Raw genomic sequence first — 23874 nt, forward strand, 5'->3', positions numbered from 1 at the left:
TGCTATCCTAAGGCATAAGATCACATGTGGTTGTTTTGTATTGCTGCATAATAAAAATAAGACTAAGTAACACTTAGAAACATTTTCATATTTTGAGATGACCTATAATAGGTTCTCAATGATTCCTTGCTAAAATTCACTCTGGAAGAGAGGTCCCCAGCCTCCAGAATCTAATGGCTGATGGTCTGAGGTGGAGCTGATGTAATCATAATAGAAATAAAGTACACAGTAAACTTAATGCACTCGAGTCATCCCCAAACCATCCTCCCCCCCCAACCATCTGTGGAAAAATTGTCTTCCACAAAACTAGTCCCTGGTGCCAAAAAGATGGGGGACCACTGCTCTAGAACATTAAGATACAGATATACATTCAACTGATGGGTTATCATATGTCTGTCTACCCTATACTACGCAGATAGCAGGGTCACTTTAAAGATGCTGTCTAAGCTCCTCAATCCTGGCTAAGTTACTGAAATCAAAACATTGATGATCTGTCATGATCGTCTTATAGTTCCCAGAATTCAAGGACTTAAGCAAAAATATTTTAGTCATATCCCTCAACTTTCTTCCCCACATCCTGTTTTTTTGTGTTTTCCCTTTCTTCATTGTGTATTTCTTATGTATTTGATCTATTGGAAAGACAGTTATGGAAGCTGGTACAGAAATTAAGAAAAGCCTAGGCAAAATAAAATGAAATAATAATAAGATGTAATTTTATTAAATTATATATAGGTATTTTAAAAAATATGCATAAGTTTTCCTACCAACTCTTAAAGTAAAAATGAAAAAATTTAAGTATAAAGATAACTTGAGTTGTACCAATGGCTTTGAGAGTTTATCTTAACTATTATGTAATAATAGATGAAGTTCAGAAAATTTTTTAAGATTGATGTCTCTTACAGTACTAAAGGTTAGCCATGTGAATTTTTGTATTGTTTTAATAACAATAGTAATATAAGTTATATTAATTGAATACCCATTATATTCTGGAAAGTATGCTACCTATCTTACAAAATTTTTCCTAACCCTTAATACTGATCGTCCTATAAGTTTATTCTTATTATCCTCATTCTACATGAAGAAATTAAAATTCAAGGGAGTTTAAATTGTCCAAGCCGAAAGAGCTTTTAACTGGCAAGACCAATTTTCCTGATTCTATAATTTCTAAATAAACATTTGTTCAGTTATTTACTATTTTGTGTTAGCTTCTCAGGATGTGAAGTTTAGTTTCACTTCTGGAAAAAACATTATTTTTTCAAAATACTTGTTTTAAAGCATACTTTAATTGTGTCAGTTTATAGATAATCATGATTTATAATGTTAATTATTATCTTTAATATGTGTATTAATTTAGGACCTGTAATCCTAGAAGATGTCCTAATTGAAGTGTTTAGAACGTTATATTCTCAGTGCAAAGCAGAATTGGATCTTCAAATGGAACCACCCTTCAGCAAAGATCATGCTCAGTTAAGCAGGTAGATTACCAAAAAATTAAGCATGACGCAAAGGTCCTCATTTACTAATACTTAAAATGAGACATTGCTGTATGAAATTTGTGTTATGAACGAGTAAATTTAAGGTCTTACTATATTTTAGAAATATGAACTTTCATAATTAACTGCACTGACCTTTCAAACAGATATGACTGCTGTGTAGCCACCACCTTCCAGGGTTGGCTCTCAAGCTCACCAGTTTAGAAAACTAAATTTTAGCCGTTAATGTGAAGATATAGGTTCCAGAGAATTCATTCACACCTATCAAACTCACAAGAGATTAGCTGCCACATATCAGTTAATAACGAAAGCTGTACCTTGTTTGGTAACCAGGACTAGTAGTTTGCATGGAGGAGTGCCTCTTGGTGCCTTGGCATACTCAGGAAACCAAAGAATAGATCAGAGAAAGACTTGGACAGTCATTTCAGATGAATCAAAGGGCAATAGGTGTTCTTTACTGACTTATTTCAACTGATTAATTATTTCCTCTTTCAGATTGTCTATCTGTGTGTGCGGGGGGGTTAAGTCACTTGAGTTGTGTCTGACTCTTTGCAACTCTATGGACTCTAGCCCACCAGGCTCCTCTGTCCACGGGATTCTCCAGGCAACGATACTGGAGTGGGTTGCCATGCCCTCCTCCAGGGGATCTTGCTGACCCAGGGCTTGAACCCTCGTCTCTTACATAAGTCTCCTGCTTTGGCCAGCAGGTTCTTTACCAGTAGCGCCACCTGGGGGGGGGGTGGGGGGTGGGGGTGGGGTGGTGTGTGTGTGTGTGTGTGTGTGTAATGGCTGGGACAAGTCAGATAATGTTAACATATCCTATTCGCTAAGTCAACGGTAGATACATATTGACACTCTCATTTTTTCATTTCTTTTCTACTTTAAGGAGCATACTTTTTTTCCCCAGTATCACCTATCATTATGACAAAGGATTCAAGAGAGCAATTTCTTTTACATACTTTGCATGTGATTCGATTTATTTGGCCACACTGTGTGGCTTTTGGGATCTCAGTTCCCTGACCAGGAATGGGACCCAGGTCCTCAGCACTCAAAGTGCAGAGTCCTAACCACTGAACTGCCAGAAAATTCCCACTTTGCATTTTAGTAGTGTCACCTTGGTGAGACTTTGTAGATGACCTGGGCTTTCCTAAAACATACTTTTATATATTAAAGCCGTTTAAGACAGTTTTTGCTTTCTAGTAAGTAAAATCCTCTCCAATTTTTGTTTGAGAAGTAATTATTGACTAACCTGGTACTCTGTGTGTGTGTGTATATCAGTCACTCAGTTGTATCCCGATTCTTTGTGACCCCATGGACTGTAGCCCACCAGGCTCCTCTGTCTATGGAATTCTCCAAACAAGAAGACTAGCGTGAGTAGCTATTCCTTTCTCCAGGGGATCTTCCTGACCCAGGGATTGAACCCAGGTCTCCTACATTGCAGGCAGACGTCTGCTTTACTGTCTGAGCCACCAGGGAAGCCCACCTCGTACTCTGTTTCATTTTGTACACTGCCTGATAGTTTATTTTGTCCTCTAAAATATTTAGGGCTTCCCAGGTGGCTCACCTGCCAGTATAGGCAACAATAGGGGACATGGATTCGATCTCTGGGTTGGGAAGATCCCCTGGAGTAGGAAATGGTAACCTACTCCAGTATTCTTGCCTGGAAGATTCCATAGACAGAGGAGCCTGGTGGGCTACAGTCTGTGGAGTAGAAAAGAGTCAGACACAACTGCACTCCTGAGCACATAGAGTATTTAATTAGCTTTGTGCTATAACATGCTTGTTTTAATTGACAGTACCTCTCTCTATATAAAAACAATTGTTTTATTGTTAAGGTTGAAAGGAAATGGTAGATAGGTGAGTGTTTAATAGGCTACAGGGTTCCCACTTGAAGTTTCCTGGTGGAATTTTAGTAAGAATGACTGTTAACAGTATTAGTTCTTTTTGTTACTGAAACTCTCAAAATAAACTTAACCTTTCTCAAACAAATCCTGAATAGTGCAGGAAGGCAGACAAAATTCTTTCAGAATCAAGGCTGTCAAAATCAAATCACAGTTCAGTTTACATGGTCTAAGGAAAACAAAGGAATTTAATGCCAAATTCACAATCAGGCTCTCAGAATAATTCAGAAAGAACTTCCTGTTCTGCTGGAAGCACAGCTTTTTCTTTTATGCAAAGCTGATTTCTGAGCTTAATCATACATTTAAGTTATGACAACTCAAATTTGGAAAAATAACTGTGCATAAAGTGATAAAGTGGCAGAAGATAAAAATTACTTGTTGCAGCATTGTCATTTTCAAGTTTTCTAGGAACATGTACTCCCTAATAACTTTGCGGTCACATTTAAATTTGAAAATGTAAATGTTAACATTAATCAGTTTTTGTGTTTTTTTTTTGTTTTTTTAGTAAATTAAGGGAAAATAAGAAAACTGCAGAACTGATTAAAACTGCCAACCTTCTCTTTAATTCCTTTGAGCCTTATTATATGTGGGATTATGTTGCACGTTGGTTTGAAGAATGTTGTAGGTATGTTAAATTGTTTTATTCATTTTAATCTAATAGTCTTTGTTTTTTGAGTTCTTGAGTTTAATGAAAAGAATAGTCTTTTATACAGTCTAGTACTGCTGCTAAGAATTATTATTTATTTAATGGCCATAATCTGTCCTACTGTGTCATTCTAGAATATAGAATCATTGATCATATAATCTTAGCTTTGAAAAGGAGCTTAGAGATGAGTTATTGAGTCAGTAGCATAGATGAAAAAGATTTTCCCTTTCCAATCTATAGTAATCTAGGTTTTCATTGTTGTAGAGGAAATAGCAAATTTATGGCTGGTCAGCACATTCTCCCAAAATGCTTCTCATTTTGAGTAACAAAAAATTCCTTGGTCGCTTTTGTGTTTTTAAAAACATAGAAGCAGCCTATATTATTATCCACCCCTTAGGACTTACAGCTTAAAAAATGCTCTGAAAACCCAGTAATACTAGTGACTCTGAGTAGAATTTTTATCAAGAAATTTTTACCGAATCCTCTCAGAACCAGATTAATTAAACTTCAGGACTCAAGGGCTTTTAATCAACAAGTACGCGTTTATGATCTTAGATTTAGAAGTCTTTTAAAACTATAAAGCATTAATCCATTTAATGATTTAGAAAGTTGCATGCTTACTCATTGAACTGCTACCTCTAGACATAGAGAGAGTCCTTGTCTTCAAAGAGCTCATAGCAAGAGCCAGTAAGACGTGCACATGCTTATTCGTAGTATTAAAGGCTTACAGGTACCTTAAGAGAGAGATTATGATGTGGTAGGAATGTAGAAAGGCAATGCCAAAGAATTCTCAAACTACCACACACTTGCACTCATCTCACATGCTAGCAAAGTGATCATCAAAACTCGCCAAGCCAGGCTTCAACAGTATGTGAACCGTGAACTTCCACATGTTCAAGCTGGAGTTAGAAAAGGCAGAGGAACCAGAGATCAAATTGCCAACATCCGTTGGATCATCAAAAAAGCAAGAGAGTTCCAGAAAAACATCTACTACTGCTTTATTGACTGCCAAAGCCTTTGACTGTGTGGATCACAACAAACTGGAAAATTCTTAAAGAGTTGGGAATACCAGACCACCTAACCTGCCTCCTGAGAAATCTGTATGCAGATCAAGAAGCAACAGTTAGAACTGGACAAGGAACAACAGACTGGTTCCAAATCAGGAAAAGAGTACGTCAAGACTGTATATTGTCACCCTGCTTATTTAACTTATATGCAGAGTACATCATGTGAAATGCTGGACTGGATGAAACACAAGCTGGAATCAGGATTGGCGGGAGAAATATCAATAACCTCAGATATGCAGAGGATACCACCCTTATTGCAGAAAGTGAAGAACTAAAGAGCCTCTTGATGAAAGTGAAAGAGGAGAATGAAAAAGTTGGCTTAAAACTCAGCATTGAGAAAACTAAGATCATGGCATCTGGTCCCATCACTTCATGGCAAATAGATGGTGAAACAATGGAAACAGTGAGAGACTTTATTTTGGGGGTCTCCAAAATCACTGCAGATGATGACTGCAGCCACGAAATTAAAAGATGCTTACTCCTTGGAAGGAAAGTTATGACCAACCTACATAGCATATTCAAAAGCAGAGACATTACTTTGTCAACAAAGGTCCGTCTAGTCAAGGCTATGGTTTTTCCAGTGGTCATGTATGGATATGAGACTTGGACTGTAAAGAAAGCTGAGCGTAGAAGAACTGATGCTTTTGAATTGTGGTGTTGGAGAAGACTCTTGAGAGTCCCTGGGATAGCAAGGAGACCCAACCAGTCCTATTTATTCATTGGGAGAACTGATGTTGAAGCTGAAACTCCAATACTTTGGCCACCTGATGCAAAGGGCTAACTCATTTGAAAAGACCCTGATGCTGGAAAGATTGAGGGCAGGAGGAGAAGGGGACGACAGAGGATGAGACGGTTGGATGGCATCACCAACTCGATGGACATGAGTTTGGGTAGACTCTGGGAGTTGGTGATAGACAGGGAGGCCTGGCGTGCTGTGGTTCATGGGGTCACAAAGAGTCAGACATGACTGAGCGACTGAATTCAACTGAACTTTCTGCATTCATATTCACATGCGCACACACACACACACACACACACACACACACACACACACACACTGGTGCTTGCATGCATGCATACACACACCCTTCTTTATTTGACCTAGAGTACGCCCTGAAGAACATTAACTGCACCTTAATTAACCTGGACTGTTCCCTGACTACTGCTGAGCCTTCACTCGTGCTGTCTTGTAAAATACTCTTCTCCCTCACCCATCTGGAAAGGTTCAGTAAAGAGGTTCAAATAAAGATTCAAATGTGCATCAGAATCTGCTTCTCATACACTGACATTATTTGTCTCTACGCTTATATTTCTTGCTGGCTGGGGACTGGATCATCTTCTTCGTGTCTTCAGGGTGTAGGGCAGTGTATGATCATTTAGCATTAATACAATTTAATATGCATGTTTGTTGGAGGAATGCTCTCTACTGCTTGGATCAGAAGAGTCTTCCTGGAAGAGGTAACTTCTGATCTCAAACCTTGAAGAATGGCTGTGTTCTGGATGTGAAAGGATGAGATTAGGGGAGGATGACAGTCCAGAAGGGCAAGTTGGTATGAACAAACACTGGAAATCAAGCAGCAAGTAATGCATTTTAACTAAGAGAGGAAATGTATAGTGGGGGAAATGGGAAATGAGTCCCAAATAGAACCATCCAGAATACTTGGAAGTTCAGGATGGGGGTTCCAGGGAGAGGTTCAGCCTAGGAATCTTGCTTTGGGAATGTTCCATGAGGTAGTGTCCTAGGGGAAAGGGAACATACTTCACCACAAGAACTGAATTATGTGCATCCCAGTGTTGATGTGACTCACATTAAAAAGGCAACAGTGCTGTCACATGTATTCAGATCACTTGATAGTATACTTGATAAAGTGAATTTTGTCCTTTTAGGAGGACACTGCATGCCAGACTTCAGACTGGGCCTGGAGATAGTAGTGAGTCATCTGAATTACAGCTGACCAGTTTCTGCTTACTGGTGGATTTTTTGTTGGATATAGTTTCTTTGGTAAGATCACCTTGGTAAAAAAATATTGGGGAAATGTAATAGCACAGCTCAAATATTTCATGTTGAAGATAGACCTCATCTTCAAATAAGTATCATTTTTAAATTAAATTAATTTTCCTTTTGGCCTAGCTTTTTAAATAAAATTTTTCAATGGTTTTGTCTTCTGACCTACATAATCTATAATATATATATAATTCTTATATAAGAAATGGAATTTATTTTGTGATTGCATGTTATTGAAATCTTATATGTTTAGTATATAGTAGTCTATTGCTGCCTTTGTATTCATTAATGATGCTATTAAATGAATACTGTTGGAAATCTTTTCCCCTTTTCTCTCCTCAATTCTTTGCTTTCTCCTTTTGAAGCCTACTAGAAGTATGAGGGTGCTATGTCAGGTATGACATTCAGCCTGTTTTGTTTTTAACTGATTGTTTACTTTTTTATGTTATAATTTCAGTATTATAAGAAGTAAAACTGGGGTTCTTCTATAATACATGCTTTGAAGTGCTTAAATTGAGATTTTTGGAATAGAAATTTTATGTCATTAGTAATAAATGACCAGTGTTAATTAAGAGCATGATACATATAAAATTATTTCCTTTTTCTGTATATAGATTAAAAACAACATAACTGTGGGGTTATACACTGTGTAAACTTTTGTCATTTCACATTTATTTTCAGGAGACGTACATTGAAATCCAGACAGAACACTTACCCCAGTTGCTGCTCCGAATGATATCCGCCCTGACAAGCCATCTCCAGACATTGCACTTGACCGAACTCACAGATTCACTCAGGCTCTGCTCAAAGATTCTTAGCAAGGTTCAACCTCCTCTGTTATCTGCCAGCACTGGAGGTGTGTTGCAGTTTCCAAGTGGGCAGAACAACTCAGTCAAGGAGTGGGAAGACAAAAAGGTAATGTTTCATAATTACTTTTCGTTCTAAACCAAATATATTTCTTCAAGGCAGAACGGTTTCTAACTAAAATCACTGCGCGTAATCATTTAAATATTAGTGAGTCTTTCCTTGTTCCCAGTGTTCTGGCAGTAGACTGTTTTGTAGGCTTTTTTGGCTCCAGTGCAATATAACTCTGTATTCACACTTTGCAAGAGAAATATATATAATTCATATATTATAAATTATAATATATAACTTATGTTATATATTATATATAATTTATATACAAGCAACATATATAATTTAAAATTTTCTGGTAACTACATTAAAAAATAGAAAAAGGTAAAAATAATCTTGATTATATTTATCCCATTAGAGCAAATATATTGTCAGTCCAACATGCCATCAATATAAAATTGATGTGACATAAAAATATTAGACATTTTACATTTTTTGATACCGCCTTCAAAATTCTACTCTGTATTTTTTACTTATAGCACATTCAAATACTAAATTTTTTTTAGAAGTACTTTCTCTGTACTTAAGTTCATAAAATTTACATTTGAAAAATTAAATTCACATACCCAGGTTGTTCTAACCATACTTTAAAGTTTTCTTGGAACTAAATTAAGTATTATTTCTAAAATTTTAATTAAAATTAATTGAATTAAAAATTTTAATTTCCCTGTCAGATCAGCACATTTCAACATCCCAGTAGGCCACATGTGTCTAATAACTATCCTATTAAACAGCAGGCTTATAAGCCAAAGTTTATTGGTCCTTTTCATATGCACACTAAATTTTTGACATGTTCTTCTTGAAATCCAGAATCTTTTTGCTCTCCTCAGTCTTCCAGATTCTTGATGCTCACTTTATGATGTTGAATAGAATTGTAACGTAGTTGACCCTTGAACAACACTGGTTAGAACTGAGTGGGTCCACTTATATGCAGATTTTTTTTTCCACTAAATATATTGGAAAATTTTTTGAAAATTTGTGATAGTTTGAAAAAACTCCCAGATAAATCATGTACCCTAAAAATATCACAAAAATTAAGAAAAAGGTATGTTATGAATGCATAAGATATACATAGATATACATATACAAAATGTGTTTTAACTATTTATGTTATTGGTAAGACTTCCAGTCAACTGTAAGCTTTTAGTAGTTAAATTTTGGGGGTATCAAAAGTTACATGTGGGTTTTTGACTTTGTACGACCTTGGTTCCTCTAACCCCCACACTGCTCAGGATCAACTGTAATTTTAATGTTTGGCACTAGTAGCATATTTAAACAAGTATGCAAAAATCAAGAATTTAAAAGCTTTCAAGTTTATAACATTACAGTTCTTTTTCAGTGAATGTAATAAAAACAGTAATGGAATCATGTCATTTCATTGAATATAGGCGCAGAGGCACTATGTTAAAACAAAAATTTAAAAATTTGTTAACCTGGCAAAATATTATCAGGATGATCTCATACAGCCTTTTCCATCAAGTCTTAACCCTAAAACTTTTTTCTTGTACCTCCTAAATATATTGCTTTTCACATATGCCATGAGCATTACCACCAAACAATTTAAATATATCCCAGGATTATCCTACATAAACTAAAACTAGTCTGTCTTATTTCCCTTTCCTATGTGCTTATTATTTATATGGTGTACATATCAATTCCATTGTTGGACAGTACATTTTGTGTGCTGTTTTTCCTTTATGCCTCTAATATCTTCTTAGGAATAAAACTAAAATAAATGTTAACTGTTAACTGGTTGGTTTTTTTTTTTTTTGAATGAGATTTCTGAAAGTTGGAGAGGGACTGTAGTGTTCTCTGAATAGCATATTCACATATTATGTACAAAACATCTGGAGGCACTTTATTGGTGGTTAGAGGTAAGGTAAATAAGAACATCCATTCACGTTAAATGGAGAATAATTCAATAATATATTTTTGCAATATAGTGGTTGATTAACCTTGGATAGGCTTCCTGCCCACCCTACCTTTTGATCTTCTTGCCTGTTTCCAGAGTATCTGTGTTGTTTTTCTCTTTGGGGGGGGTGGTTTACTGAAACTTGATGGTATTATCTTCACTGAGATGTCTAAAGTTGATCATATTTGAAAGCTGAGAGTATTTTCTGTATCTCTTTTTTTTGACACTGTAAATGATGGAATGATTCTTTTAAAAATTATAAATCTAATTTTGTCTTCATGCACTTAGTACTTTTTTGGAAAATCAGTGCCCTGGATCTCTATACCCAAATGTCCAAACATGTCATTCCATTCTATTTTCAGAAAGTTACTTTATTGTGAAGCTATCTGAACCATAGTTATGTAATACAGACCATACAACCAAGTATTATAAATGTATACAAGTATAACTGAATTTATAGTATGAATTCTGTTAACATAATGTCACCCGTTGTTCTATAATCTTCATATGAAAAAGATTAATACAGAAGTAATAATAAGCTAATGACAGTTTTACCATTTAAACAAGATTTGTTTTTTCTTTAATGTATTAATACAAGATTTTTCAAAGAAGGAAAATGGACAGGTTCAGTTCAAATGGCCACCTTTAATCGTTGGCATTATAATGTTACAGTTCTTATGCTGTTACAGAGACAGTGATCTGCTGCCATGAAGGGAGTGTGAACTTGGAATCGTCTAATCTGAGCTCTTCTGCTAAATATTAATCTTATTTTCTGTGATATTGGGCAAGTTTTGTATTGAACTTCCCTGAGCCTCAGTTTTTTGTTTGTTTGTTTGTTTGTTTTTTACCTTTGAAGTAGCGAAAATAACCTCCCTCCATTCGGCACCCACTCTGTGTACCCAGCAGTGGACTAGCCACACCTTGGTGAAGTCTGCCCTTCCCAACACTTTCCTTCTACTTGGGAGACACACATTAAACAAGTAATTACACATTTAATTATAGCTGTGATAAATGTATGAAGGAAAGTATAGAGTGGTCGGAATGTGGGAAATGGGGTGATCTGACCTAGATCAGGGGCCAGGGAAGGCTTTCTCGAGGAAGGGTTGTCTGAGTGCAGCTCTAGAGGAGTCAGCGCAGGTGAGGTGGGACGCAGAGAGCACTAGACAGCAGGGAGCATCTGCACAGGCTCTCCGGCCGCAAGAACATCGCGCAGATGGTGAGGGAGATGCCGCTGTCGGCGCAGGTGGGGGCCGGGCCTTAGAGAGCCTCGTCACTGTACTAAGCCTTTTATTCTTTATCTTAGCAGCAATGGAAAGACGCTGAAGGAAAAAGGCAAGTGACATAGTCAGATTTGTGTGTCAGAAATGTTACTCTGACTGCAGTGTGGGGTATGGATCTGAGAAACAGAAATGGTTGTGGGGAGACGTGCAGTAGTGCCGGTGAGAGGTGGTGATAACATGTACTAACACCATGGGGGAGTGAAGACAGAAATGGATGGATCAGCCATGTGTGGAGAAGGAAAAGCCCATAGCTGTAGGAATGGATTGGTAGGGTAACAAGTGATTGCTGACATTTATTGAGTGTTTAATAATTGGCAAGTACTGTATACACAGTACCTGGGGAAGGAAATGGCAACCCACTCCAGTACTCTTGCCTGGAGAATCCCACGGATGGAGGAGCCTGGTGGGCTACAGTCCAAGGGGTCGCAAAGGGTCGGACACAACTGAGCGACGTCACTTCACTATATACATAGGGCCTTCCCTGGTGGCTCAGATGGTAAAGAACCTGGCTGCAATGTGGGAGACCTGGCTTCGATCCCTGGGTCAATAAAATACCCTGGAGACGGGAATGGCTACCCACTCCAGCATCCTTGCCTGGAGAATTCCATGAACAGAGGAGCCCGGCAGGCTACTATACATAGAATCGCAGAGTTGGACATAACTGAGTGACTAGCCCTTTCACTTTTTTCCCCTACTGTATACACTGTCTTAACTTAATCCTCATAGTAATTCTTAAATGTACAAACTATTGCCATCTCTGTTACATAGATTAGGTAACCTGGGTTTGGAGAGGATTAGTAATTTGCCAAATGGGAAAATGTCAGAGCCTTAGCAAACTAGTGGCCAGCACCCTTGACCACTGTACTGGAATGGATGTAGGGAAAGTGGGGAGGAGTGGTGGATAAGGTAGCAAGAAGCGCCCTTGGCTATCTGTCTTCCTGGTTGGATGAACAGTTGTGTCACTCACTGAGGCAAAGAACTCTGGGTGAGGCCCAGCTCTGTGGCAGCATTTAGAGTGTATATCATTCAGGGGTCATCCGTCAGATCACTGTTTCGCCATCTTATTCAGTGCTCTGGCACAGTTGCCCAAGGAGTTCATGATGTGTACGGCTTTCGTTTACTCACTAAACCAGAAAATAGGCCTGACGGTTATACTCATCCCATCTCTACAGAGAAGGGGCAGTCGGTCTGTTCTAGCTCTATTCTACTTCAGTAGTGGGTTTGTTTTTCATTGTGTTGTGATTAGTTATCTCTTCTAGATCATAAACAATTCCTTTCATTGCTAGTACCTAATGTGGCAAATAGTATGGGTTCAATAACCGTTCCTTGAAAGAGTGTAAGATTAATGGCAGACATCAAAACAGAACTTTTACATACTTCAGACAGGTTTCACTTTCATATGGTCCTGAACAGTAGACCTCGTAGATTTTATTTCTAGTTCTTAAAATGTAATTTTTTCAACCTTGCATGTCTCATTTCCATGCATTATTTAGACGTTAGGAAAGTGATTTCATGAAGTAGATTGAATAAATTGTTAGGAGTTTGAAACAAGGATATAGATCTTAGAGAGTTTCACAAATACATATTTTGCCCTCAAGACCCTAAGCTTAAGTTATGCATATAGCAAATAATAAATATTTCTTGAAAGACTTTATATTAATATATTAATTAGAACTCTCTCAGTATTTCCTGTTATCATAGGTACATGAATCAATTGTAGAAACTGTTTTAAGAGTTAACCAGATGTGTAGATTAAATTGTGAAATGTGAGTCAAGTTGTAAATAAGTCTAATCCATAGCTGACTTCTTTCAAAATGTGACTATTTAATTTTAATTTCTACTATATACATGTAGCTACTCAGCCTCCTGCTCTTTTTACTGACTACCAGGTCTCATCAGTTTCTCTTGAAAATCCTACCGAAGTGTTCGAAGATGGAGAAAATCCACCCAGTAGTCGCTCGTCAGAGAGTGGGTTCACTGAGTTCATACAGTATCAAGCGGACCGAACTGACGACATTGACAGAGAGCTGAGTGAGGGGCAGGGAGCAGCTGCCATCCCGATTGGGAGCACATCCTCTGAAACAGAAACGGCCTCCACGGTGGGGTCTGAAGAAACGATCATCCAGCCCCCTTCCATAATCGCTCAGGGGGCGGCACCCCGAAGTGGGAAGACCGCCCAGAAAACCGCAATGCAGTGCTGCTTGGAGTATGTCCAGCAGTTTCTCACCAGACTCATCAACCTCTACATCATCCAGAGCAGCGCCTTCTCTCAGGCTTTGACGCCAGAGCACCAAGGGGATCTCAGTGGAGAGCAGGGGGAGATTTCGAACTGGGACAGGGATTCCCAGGGGGACGTAAAAGAGAGAAATATAAGTAAACAAAAAACCTCAAAAGAATACCTCTCTGCCTTCCTCGCTGCCTGTCAGCTCTTCCTGGAGTGCTCCAGCTTCCCAGTTTACATTGCTGAGGGGAACCATACCTCAGACTTACGTTCTGAGAAGTCAGACACTGGTAAGGTTGTCTCTGTTTTATTTATTTAAAAATATCTTCTATAGCATGCTTCCCACCCACTCACCCTTTAGTTTAAGGAATGCTCAGATATTAAAACTGGGATTTAATTTCTTTTTTTAGCCAGTTAATTTTTAACAGTGTTGCTTTAATTTGTAAGTTTTTTGAAACAAAATACTGTCATTTTGAGGAGATTGATATGTTGGAGAATTTTGTGATCTTGATATCTCACAGTTTGTTGGTGAGCAAGCAGACGCTGAGGAGGAAATTAACTCCTTTCTCTGGAGAAAATTAGTATAACATTCAGATCTGCTGATTTCCTTTATTATGACTAGCATCATATAAATTTACATTCCTTTAAATTTATGTATAACACACAGGTCAGTGAGCTATGTAATATTTGTTGATTAATAAACTTTTTTAGGACAGAAAATGGATTGTTGACTTGGCATAAGAAAAATACATATTAAAAAAATTATGAAATTCCTGTTGCTGCTTTATTTTCTTGAAGATCTAGTGTATGTGAGAAACTATGGTTTTGTTCACAGAGCAAGGCCTAAGTTCTTAGATATAAGTGCTTTGTTTTTAGAAATTAACTTGGAAGACAGATTATACATGAAAGGTTCACTCTGACGGACTGTGTTGGCTTGCGGCTTCCCTTTCAGACTGGGAGCACGTGCAGCCTCCACTGTGGCTCCAGACGCTGATGAGCGCTTGCAGCCAAGCCAGTGATTTCAGTGTGCAGAGTGTTGCCATTTCACTAGTGATGGACCTGGTAGGACTGACGCAGTCTGTGGCCGTGGTCACTGGGGAAAACATCAACAGTGTGGAGCCTGCCCAGCCTTTAAGTCCAAACCAGGGACGAGTAGCTGTGGTGATTAGACCTCCTCTCACGCCAGGCAATCTGAGATACATAGCTGAGAAGACAGAATTTTTCAAGGTAAGTTCTGAGAACTACAAGCATGACTAAGATGACACTCGACCTGATTTGCTTAGCAGAGATTTCAGAGATGACAGTCAGCTTAACTGAACACCTGTTAACATCATACTGTAAGGAAAAGATACCATATACCGTATTTGATCAGTACTGCTTGGCCAGTCCTGTCCTCAGTTTTGTGAGGAGGCAAAAAGAAGGAGAGGAGTATTGGGGTAAAAAGGAAAGTTCATTTATACTGAAAAATACGTTTCCAGATGAAGTGGCTGTAACACTTTTGCTTTTCATAGAGTATAACCTCAGGTCTCCAAAATACCAGAAAAAGTTTTCCAACCCTAAATTGTCTGATGATCATCTGTGATACATGCATATCCTTTGATTTGTTTCACAGCAGCATATATGATATCCTTGGCATAGAAAGAACATCAAGTATATTTTGCTTAAGCAGGTAGATTCTTTATATATAAAAAATTTTAATCTTCAAGTCATTGCGTCCCTCAGATAGTCCGTCCAGCTAGGTTAAAGTTGGGTTCTATCCTGTGGTGGTGGTGAACCCTGATGACTGTAATAGATCACCATGTGCTGTGTTAACACATGTGGCACTGAAATACACACAGCCTGTTTTATGTTTTAAGAAGTTTGGATTTTTGAACTATGAATTATATTTCACTTTGCGACATACAACCATAAACATTAAACTTCCTTCAGTGTGGGGTTTACATCCTCTTATAAATAGTGTTTTCTAGCATCACTTTACTAAACGTCACTAAAATAGTGAAATGGGGTCTTCTCTGGGCCCTGTAAAAAGTGCAGACATATCTGGTGTTTAAAGTAAATTTAGTTAAAGGGGTGTCTGTGGTGAGCGATCCTAGAAACCTGGATGACAAGAAGCAAGCAGATGGAAAATCTCATTTCAGTGACATAATGAGTGCTACACCTTCTAGGTCTGGCAGTCAGAGGCTTGTTTGTACCTAGTAGGAAGTGTTTAAAAGTTCTCATTTACAATTGTATAACACTGTGACTTTTACGTCTTTTTTTTTAATAGCATGTAGCTTTAACATTGTGGAACCAGCTGGGAGATGCGACACCTCAGCACCACCAGAAGAGTGTGGAACTGTTCTATCAATTACATAACTTGGTTCCTTCATCCAGCATCTGTGAGGATGTGATAAGCCAGCAGTTAACCCATAAAGATAAGGTACATTCTTCTCTGCTGGTCCTGTGCCCACCCTACCCCCTGCCCCTGTTATACTGAAAGGCAAATTAAGGAAACCCTAGGAAAATTATGGCATCTAGTGTCTGAATAAGATAACTTCATTCAGAATGATTGTCATAACTTTAAAATAACTGTGCTCTATTCTTCTTTGAGGAAAGTTCTTTCTAAAAAGTGACAGTAATCTGAAAAATCAAGCAACCCAAATCAAATGCTGGGTTTATTTTGTGATTCAGGAGTGCGGACTGATGATTCAAGTTGTTGCTGGTCTGAGTTCTTGGGTCGTTTAAAGATGTATTCAGTGGTCTCAGTTATGAAACTGGTGGATTCATTTACTAATGTGTGTGAAATGACATTTGTAAGTTACAGAATGCTATTATGTGAGGTTATGGGCTTCCCTGGTGGCTCAGATGGTAGAGAATCTGCCTGCAATGCAGGAGACCTGGGTTCAATCCCTCAGTCAGGAAGATCCCCTGGAGAAGAGAATGGCTATCCACTCCAGTATTCTTGCCTGGACAATTCCATGGACAGAGAATAAATAAGGATTTTGTATCCTATGCATATGAAGTGTGATTCATAAGTGTCAGTTAAAGATGGCTGAGTTATGAGCAGGCCTGAAAAGCAGCTGTAATGATCAGTCTGACTGACCTGGTCAGGGTAACCCAACGAAGTTTGAGGTCTTCCTGTGTCTGCTGTCTTATATTAACAGAAAATTTCATTGAACAGCATTTAGAAGTGGATTGCCCTCATTTTAAAAAATTCTAAATGCTAGTGAGTTTGAATAGGTTATATTCCAAAGGCTTTGTGTTGAGTAAATGAAGCATTTGGCAGCAGGGAAGTGGCAAATGGAGTGAAAGAGAAGAATTAAAAGTTTGTTCCAAGAGAAATGTTATGTTCTAGTTCTCCTTCAGTACATTCTTTCAGAATTGTTCAGAAATTTTTAAATAAAGCCTTGTGTTTTAATGTAATAGTTTGTTGTAGTTTAAGTATAAATCTAGGACAAATTATATCCCTGTTTACTTATATCACATTTCTAAGTTCTGAATAAGGATATTGTATATCCATGAAAAAATTAAAGTATCAGTTATTACTTACTTTTTTTATGTGTTTGTATTGGTTGATGTACACATGCAAGCTTCATTGGAAAAGCATGTATTAAGCCAACAGGAAAAGCAAGCATTCCTCTAACCTGCCACAGTTTAGACAGTTGCAGTCTGATTTGGGGGATCTTTTACTTGATGGATTCTACAAATGCCGGAGAAAGACTATACAATTTCTTATAATATTATAATTTCTACTAATGTGTTATTATCTAATATCAAATATTGATCATTCTAAATAATTTATTCTTACATTATTTTATCCATTGTTATCACATAATCTTTTCTAGATAATCCCAAAAGTGATGTAATAGTTTTTGTGTAGAAATAGTTTTTTTAAGTCCTTAAATTTTTAATCTAATAAACCAGCTTTATAAGTGATGATAAGTTCATTTGGAATTAATATATAATTTCTGGGAGCAAAAGCAAATTATATAGTGCCATAAAATTAGTTTTTACTACTGTGTACTTATATTAAAATGAAGGGGAAAGTGTTTCCTGTAGTCAAGATATATTAACATGCATATTATTAGTTCTTTCCATCCCCTCTTATAATCTAGTAAACTAATCACCTAAACTAAATAATAACTTTTATGGCAGCATGATCCTTTAGGTTTAATATTTCTGTATATATTTAAGTATTTTGTGCATTTCTGTTTCCATACAAAAAAATACAGCTTATTTCAGCATGTACTAGAATACTGTGAACACTGAACATAATACTATCTTACATAGCAACTTTTTTTTTGTTTACTAAAAATCACTCAGTATATTCATAGACAATAATATCATCTCCCATATTTGTCCTCAGAAAATAAGGATGGAAGCACATGCAAAGTTTGCAGTTCTTTGGCATCTAACGAGGGACCTCCATATAAATAAGTCCTCATCTTTTGCACGGTCTTTCGACAGGTTGGTCATGTTTTATATTCAGGTGTTTTTGAGGGGACGTGAAGTAGAAAAGGGTAACTTTTATTGCTTTGCCAGGCAAAAGGGGCCACAGTGGGCTAATGCCCTCAAGATTGTGTGACCCTTATATTCAGGTTTTATAATAAAATATCTTAATGTTTCCTTTCTTGAATGCCCTGGCTAATTTGGCAGGAGTAGGAGAGAGCAATTTGCAGATTTTATAGAGAGAATTTATAATTTTTTTAGTCTAAGCTGTATTAAAAGGCATGGCATTTTCATTTATCTAACTGATTTTCCCTTTGTATTTCTGGAGCACCCAGTGCCCTTCCTTTCATTGGGTGACCTCGTCAAGTTCCTCCTATGTGCCAGGCACCATTCTAAGTGTCAGGGATATAGCAACAGATGTAGCCATCTTGAGTCTATATTCAGCGAAATTTCATATAAACAGTAGAAGGTATAAGTGTTTCTCTAGCAATTATTCCCAGTCTTGCCTGAACCAGACTTAGAATCTACAGTTAAAATACTGGCACTTCTGTGGATCATTTCTGTGGATTCAAAAAATCTACAGTTAGCTGCCTGAGGGTGGTTTTGCTGTTTGTCTGGACTATATAGATGCCTCAGACACCAGAAATAAGATTTGCAGTGACTTCCAAGGAGATGCCATTTATAGGTAGATTTACATACATCGCGGGCTCACCAGCAAGTCTCATCAAGGCAGCCCCAAATCTAACTGTGCTTGAAGCTCCACTCAGCATCAGATGCGTGTTCTTCTGGATGTTATCTCAGCTGGTATAAAGCAGCATCACCATTCTCTAATGGTCTGCTACTGAACACTTCTAGTAAACTGGGCCCTGGGACTGGGTACTTCACAAGTACCAGCTCTAATTCAGTAACCACCTGTTCTCATCATGACAGTGAAGTTAAGTGATTTGCCCAAGATCATCATACATGAGATAAAGCAGACGACCCAGATTTATCTTTGGTTTTCTGATCCCAAACCATACCTCCACACCTTTCACAGAAGGTCTTTCCTTGAATTAAGCACATGGCTTCAACTAATAAAGAGAATGAGTGCAAAGGAGCACAGAGCAACATGGAAATAGTGTTGACTTGCAGAGGGCTCCGTATTTAGTGATACAAACAGTAATATGGTACTAAAACAGACTAATTCTCAAGTTTTTCTCTTCTGTTTTTTAGTATTTATCTTATAGAAATAATGTATGCTTGTGAAATTTCAAAAAATACAAGTGTTTGAGAAAAGAGAGAGGACTATTTTCTCCTTTCTCACTTTATCTTTTTGGTTTCCCTGGTGGCTCAGATGGTAAAAGCGTCTGCCTGCAATGCGGGGGAGACCCAGGTTCGATCCCTGGGTTGGGAAGATCCCCTGGAGAAGGAAATGGCAACCCACTCCAGTACTCTTGCCTGGAAAGTCCCATGGACAGAGGACCCTGGTAGGCTACAGTTCATGGGATCACAAAGAGTCGGACATGACTGAGTAACTTCAGTTTCTTATTCTTTATTTCATTGTATCTACTGAGACTGGGGATTAAGGTTATTAAAATGCTGTAGTCAAAAGTTATTCTGAAATATAATTACTTTAAAATAGTTAATTCAACGTAAGAAATACAACTTAGAGTAATGTTAATTTTTAAAAAATTAGAGTATTAAAACTAAAGTAAGTATTCTGTTCTTTGTTTTAATCACTGGTGTTTATTGTAGGTCACTGTTCATCATGCTAGATAGCCTTAACAGTCTCGATGGTTCCACCAGCTCTGTGGGACAAGCCTGGCTGAACCAAGTTCTGCAAAGACATGATATCGCGAGAGTTTTGGAACCACTGCTATTGCTCCTACTGCATCCCAAAACTCAGAGGGTTTCAGTGCAGCGAGTGCAAGCAGAACGTTACTGGAATAAGGCTCCCTGTTTTCCTGGAGAAGAGAGTGACAAGCATTTCATGCAGAACTTTTCCTGCAATAATGGTGAATATCACGTGGAAGTAGACCACCTTTATTTAGAATTAAATTAATAAATAAAGAGAGGGGCGAACACACAGCAGTGATTGTCAAGAGAACCAACCGTGAGAATCCCTCCGTGGGCTGCTTTTCTTCCCCTCTGCGTGCAGTAGCGCTGCTTGCATGCGTCAGTTCGCACCTCATCACTGACCATCTTAGAGGACTTGGATCTCTGTTATCAGCTGACTCTCTCAGGGGAGGCATTAGCATAGCTCTGGTCAGAAGCATTCTTCAGCATTAGCAAATAACCTGTAGACTTTACAGTCCTGGTCCTGCAGGGTTCTGTAGATACTCCACTGGGAATCTATAGTAAGCTTTCAGTGCACATTTCTATTTCAGGTGTCATTTCCCTCGTCTGTAAAATGAGGGTGACTATGCCCAGCTCTCAGAACTTCATGGCGAGCATTAGGTGTGGTCATGTTAGTGACATGCTTAGTGCAGTGACTGGCATGTAAGTGTTTGATAAATGTCCACTGTTACGATTAATATTTGATAAATATTTGCTATTACTGTTAATAGAATACTATTACTAATAACAGAAATTAATAGACATTCACAAATTGTCAAATGATACCCTCTATAATACACCAATAATGGCCCCTTAGATTATTGTACATTACGGACAAAAGAATCAATTTCATTTATCTCTCCTGTAAAATAATCCTGTAAGGTCAGTAATGAAAAGGTCATGTTGCCGACGAGGCTGTGGCTTTCTCAGAGTCTCACAGCTGGTAGGTGGTGAAGTTAGCACGGAACTGGGCTCCTGCTTCATGTTGAGCGTGTTTCTACAGAGCCTTGGTTCCTTTCCTTTCCATAGCTTCCCCTGACCTCTTAAGAACATGTTCTGCTCTGCTTATCTGCCAGCACGTTTTTGCATTAACACTTTGCCTGCAGTAGTTCCTGCCTGTCTGCTGAATTCTCACCTCTCTGAGATCTTTCTCAGACTTCATCTGTGGTGTCATGAAGCTTTCCCTGAATTTGAAGCTTCTGATTTTGCACTTCTTGCATGGAACTAAGCCTTCCACCCTCTCTGAAGAAAAGCTCCCCTAAAAGCACAGAAATGGGTATTTGTGATCCCCTACTCGTTTTAAAACTTCTCAGAGTAAAGAGTGATGTTTTGTTCTTTTCTCACGCTCTTCTCCTCTTTTAGGGCCTTACTCAATCTAAATAATTTATAAATGCTTGTTGAATTTTTTTAAAATCAAGGAGATTATGTATTTATATATTAACTATATACTGAACTATTTTAAAAGAATGTCGTATTTGAGGATAAGGGCAACGTTTTATGTTTTCTCTCTGTTAAATGTGCTGTTTTGTTTAATTCAGTTGAGTAATAGCCCTTCTAATGTTGAGTTGTCTTTATTAAATTCTAGCTAATAGTCATCTGCATAATTTTCTGAACTTAAAAGGTCTAACATATTAATAAACATTCTAATAGAAAAATATAAGTAAGTAATGAAAGTAATGATTCAAAAATCTTGTTCAGTTTACATTTCAATTATTTTACTGTATTTTGTATTGTTTTTCTTTATTCTCTTTCTTTGCCAGTAAGCCAAGTACAACTCATGGCATCAAAAGGAAATGGTGAAAAGACACTTACCATGGACGAAATGGAGAACTTCAGCCTTACTGTTAATCCTCTAAGTGACAGACTGTCCCTCCTCAGTACCAGCAGTGAGACAATCCCTATGGTTGTGTCTGATTTCGATCTGCCAGACCAACAGATCGAAATACTTCAGAGGTCTGACTCGGGGTGTTCTCAGTCCTCTGCTGGGGACAACTTGAGTTACGAAGCCGATCCTGAGAGTGTGACTGCGCAAGATGACTCCCAGGCGCCCAGCGCAGGCTCCCCAGATGATGATGTTCAGCAGGTGGTCTTTGACCTGATCTGTAAAGTTGTCAGTGGCCTCGAAGCGGAATCTGCATCAGTGCCATCTCAGTCAGAAATGGAAGGGCTGCCCCCGAAGGACAGTGATGTGGATCCAGGCGAGGAGGTGACTAGCAATGAAGATCAGCCTGCTCAGCAGAGCCAGAGTGCTTTGCTGAATAACGACGGTTCGCAGTTTCTGTCTGTGTCTGCAGAGGGAAGCTGTGAGTGTATGCCAAATGGAATTTCCAGAAACAGCTCCTCACCTTGTATTTCAGGAACCGCACAGACTTTCCACGACTCTTCTGTTGCTTCTACAGAAACCAGATGTCGACAGAGAAGTCACAGTAGCATTCAGTTCAGCTTCAAAGAAAAATTATCAGAAAAAGTCTCCGAGCAGGAAACAATTGTTAAGGAGTCAGGTAAACAACCAGGAGCAAAACCGAAAGTAAAACTTGCCAGAAAAAAGGATGATGACAAGAAGAAAACTTCAAACGAAAAACCCAAGCAGACCAGTGTTTTCTTCAGTGACGGTCTGGATTTAGAGAACTGGTACAGCTGTGGCGAGGGAGAAATTTCTGAAATTGAGAGTGACATGGGTTCTCCGGGATCACGAAAATCTCCCAATTTCAACATCCATCCTCTCTACCAACACGTGCTCCTGTACCTCCAGTTGTACGATTCATCCAGGACTCTGTATGCTTTTTCTGCCATCAAGGCCGTCTTGAAGACCAACCCCACTGCTTTTGTAAATGCCATTTCAACCACTAGTGTAAATAACGCATACACGCCTCAGTTGTCTCTGCTTCAGAATCTTTTGGCCAGACACCGGATTTCCGTTATGGGAAAAGATTTTTACAGTCACATTCCAGTGGACTCAAATCATAACTTCCGGAGTTCTATGTACATAGAAATCCTTATTTCTCTCTGTTTGTATTATATGCGTAGCCACTACCCGACTCATGTCAAGGTTTCAGCACAAGATTTAATGGGCAATCGAAACATGCAGATGATGAGCATCGAAATTTTGACCCTCCTCTTCACCGAGCTGGCAAAAGTCATAGAAAGCTCAGCAAAAGGTTTCCCTAGCTTTATCTCTGATATGTTATCTAAGTGCAAAGTTCAGAAAGTGATTCTTCACTGTTTGCTGTCGTCTATCTTTAGTGCACAGAAATGGCACAGTGAAAAGCTGGCAGGTAAGAACATGATTGCTGTGGAAGAAGGCTTCTCAGAGGACAGCCTGATCAATTTCTCCGAAGATGAATTTGACAATGGCAGCACACTCCAGTCACAACTTCTCAAAGTGCTGCAGAGGCTCATTGTTCTCGAACACAGGGTAATGACTATCCCTGAAGAGAATGAAACAGGTTTTGACTTTGTGGTCTCTGATCTGGAGCACATCAGTCCCCATCAGCCCATGACTTCTCTTCAGTATTTGCATGCCCAGCCAATCACTTCTCAAGGCATGTTCCTCTGTGCGGTGATACGAGCTTTACATCAACACTGTGCCTGTAAGATGCACCCTCAGTGGATTGGTTTAATCACATCTACTCTGCCTTACATGGGAAAAGTTCTCCAGAGAGTGGTTGTCTCTGTGACGCTACAGCTTTGTAGAAATTTAGATAATTTAATTCAACAGTACAAATATGAAACAGGATTATCTGATAGTAGGTAAGAATTGATTTTTAATTTTGTCATTATTGGCATTTTTTACATATATGACCACTTCATCATCTAGGAAGTCGGTTGCAATTTGGGTAAATAAATTAGAGGTTATTGTTAGGTTACACATAGTATGTTATTTTCATAAAGAAGAAAATTGAGGAAGAGTATCCATAAAAGAATCAAGAATGGAAAACAGAAGGGATAGATAAACAGGACTTTTTTCCTCCATAGAGCTGAAATTAATTTTGATGCTCTTCTTGACTGAGCTGGCAAAAGTAGCAGAAAGCTTTGCAAAGGGTTTCCTTGGTTTATCTGATACATTGATCTAGGTGCAAGTTGCTGCTGCTGCTAAGTGGCTTCAGTCGTGTCCGACTCTGTGCAACCCCATAGACGGCAGCCCACTAGGCTCCCCCGTCCCTGGGATTCTCCAGGCAAGAACACTGGAGT

At 38.4% G+C, this 23874-nt stretch overlaps 1 protein-coding gene and 1 long non-coding RNA gene across 12 annotated transcripts in view; one reads left to right on the forward strand and one right to left on the reverse strand.

The window, feature by feature from the left end:
* LOC132660227 (uncharacterized) overlaps window positions 1-22589 on the reverse strand; it is a 36883-nt gene extending 14294 nt beyond the window's left edge. The window contains exon 1 of the long non-coding RNA XR_009601590.1: window positions 7828-22589. This is a non-coding gene — a long non-coding RNA (uncharacterized LOC132660227). The remainder of the gene's footprint in view (window positions 1-7827) is intronic.
* Window positions 1-23874, forward strand: part of DOP1A (DOP1 leucine zipper like protein A) — a 115038-nt gene that overhangs the window by 58876 nt on the left and 32288 nt on the right. For 4 of the 11 annotated variants that reach the window (XM_027972311.3, XM_015097311.4, XM_060419380.1 and 1 more), the window contains 11 exons: window positions 1355-1475; window positions 3900-4019; window positions 6995-7109; window positions 7478-7507; window positions 7794-8027; window positions 13109-13730; window positions 14393-14667; window positions 15707-15859; window positions 17786-17886; window positions 19603-19862; window positions 21444-23433. In XM_027972311.3, coding sequence (XP_027828112.2) covers window positions 1355-1475; window positions 3900-4019; window positions 6995-7109; window positions 7478-7507; window positions 7794-8027; window positions 13109-13730; window positions 14393-14667; window positions 15707-15859; window positions 17786-17886; window positions 19603-19862; window positions 21444-23433 — 4021 coding nt within the window. The remainder of the gene's footprint in view (window positions 1-1354; window positions 1476-3899; window positions 4020-6994; window positions 7110-7477; window positions 7508-7793; window positions 8028-13108; window positions 13731-14392; window positions 14668-15706; window positions 15860-17785; window positions 17887-19602; window positions 19863-21443; window positions 23434-23874) is intronic. The other 7 variants (XM_027972312.3, XM_042253175.2, XM_060419383.1 and 4 more) reach the window with 3 other exon arrangements.

Source organism: Ovis aries, chromosome 8 (genome assembly GCF_016772045.2).
Source record: "Ovis aries strain OAR_USU_Benz2616 breed Rambouillet chromosome 8, ARS-UI_Ramb_v3.0, whole genome shotgun sequence".
Lineage (NCBI taxonomy): Eukaryota > Metazoa > Chordata > Mammalia > Artiodactyla > Bovidae > Ovis > Ovis aries.